General features: G+C 39.9%; 1 protein-coding gene across 1 annotated transcript in view; it reads left to right on the top strand.

The window, feature by feature from the left end:
• The window catches only part of CEP162 (centrosomal protein 162kDa), an 86,776-nt gene that overhangs the window by 29,101 nt on the left and 56,373 nt on the right, over nt 1–1,302 (top strand). Inside the window, exon 10 of the mRNA XM_008580114.1 lies at nt 880–1,071. Within this exon, the coding sequence (XP_008578336.1) occupies nt 880–1,071 (192 nt within the window). The remainder of the gene's footprint in view (nt 1–879; nt 1,072–1,302) is intronic.

Here is a 1,302-nt window from a genome sequence, read left to right as displayed (position 1 = left end):
ATTTAAAGGAAAAAAAAATTCTTTAATCCATTTTGAGTTGATTTTGGAATATGGACAGAGGTACAGATCTAGTTTCATTCTTCTACATATGAATGTCCAGTTTTCCCAGCACCATTTGCTGAAGAGGCAGTCTCTTCCCCAGTGTATAGGCTTGGTGCCTTTGTCAAAGATCAGATGGCTGTAGGTGTGTGGGTTGATTTCTGGATTCTCTATTCTATTCCATATCAGTGTGTCTGTTTTTATGCCAGTACCATACTGTTTTGGTTATTATAGCTTTGTAGTATAGTTTAAAGTCAGGTAGTGTTATGCCTCCAGCTTTATTTTTTTTTTTTGCTCAGCATTGCTTTGGCATGCATGGTCTTTTGACCATTAGGAAATTGCTTTTGATTGCAGCAGCTTTAGCAGGACGTTGGAACACATTTGAATTCCAAAGTAAGAGGAATGAATTGCAGTCGAAGAAATGCAGATTACAAGATAGTTGGTGGTATGGGGAAACAGAGAGTGAGAGAGTGGTAGTAGGAAGGGGGAAGTAGAACCCTTCAAAGGAATATGTCAGTTTGGTAAATTTAAGAATACATAGTTTTATCCAGTGCAGAGGAGTTCATTAAGGATAGTAGGGAGGAGAGGACAATAACTAGTAAAGTTAAATTTGACAGTTACCGTGTCAGGACACATCTCAACTTGCTGAAAAGAGTTATTGAGCCTGCTGTTGCGCCATACTAGTAGGCTGTAGCTACGAATAACCTAGGTTCATACTTAACTGTACTTTTATAATGTTGCTGTTTTTCTATTCTTGACAGATTAAGGAATGATATTAGTGTTTCATATTTCTCATCTTTGTGATGTAATTATACCTGGGGATTACATTTATTTCAACAGGTGTTTCTTATGGACAAAGCAGTAGTGACATTGAAGCCCTACATGAGGCTTATTGTCATATAGCCCATTCTTTGGGAGATGCAGATGAACAAAGAATTGAAAGTAACACAATGGAAAATATCAAGAGCCCAGTGAAAGATCATCTTCAGGAAAATGAAGAGTCTTCAAAAAACACCTCTACTACTGAATCTGGTAAAGGTAGATAGATAGATAGGTAGATAGGTAGGTAAGTATGTAGATGGAATTCTTCAGTCATTTGAGATCCCCTCTAAATAGTTTCCAGTATAGTATAGTTTAAATACAATTTGCTGGGCCGGCCCGGTGGCGCACTGGATAGTGCGCCGCTTGGGAAGCGCGGCGGCGCTCCCGCCCGAGGGTTCGGATCCCACATACAGACCGGTTCCCGCTCACTGGCTGAGCGAG

This window comes from Galeopterus variegatus, unplaced genomic scaffold (genome assembly GCF_000696425.1).
Source record: "Galeopterus variegatus unplaced genomic scaffold, G_variegatus-3.0.2 Scaffold2023, whole genome shotgun sequence".
In the NCBI taxonomy this organism is placed as follows: domain Eukaryota; kingdom Metazoa; phylum Chordata; class Mammalia; order Dermoptera; family Cynocephalidae; genus Galeopterus; species Galeopterus variegatus.
This window is presented reverse-complemented; position numbering and strand designations above follow the sequence as displayed.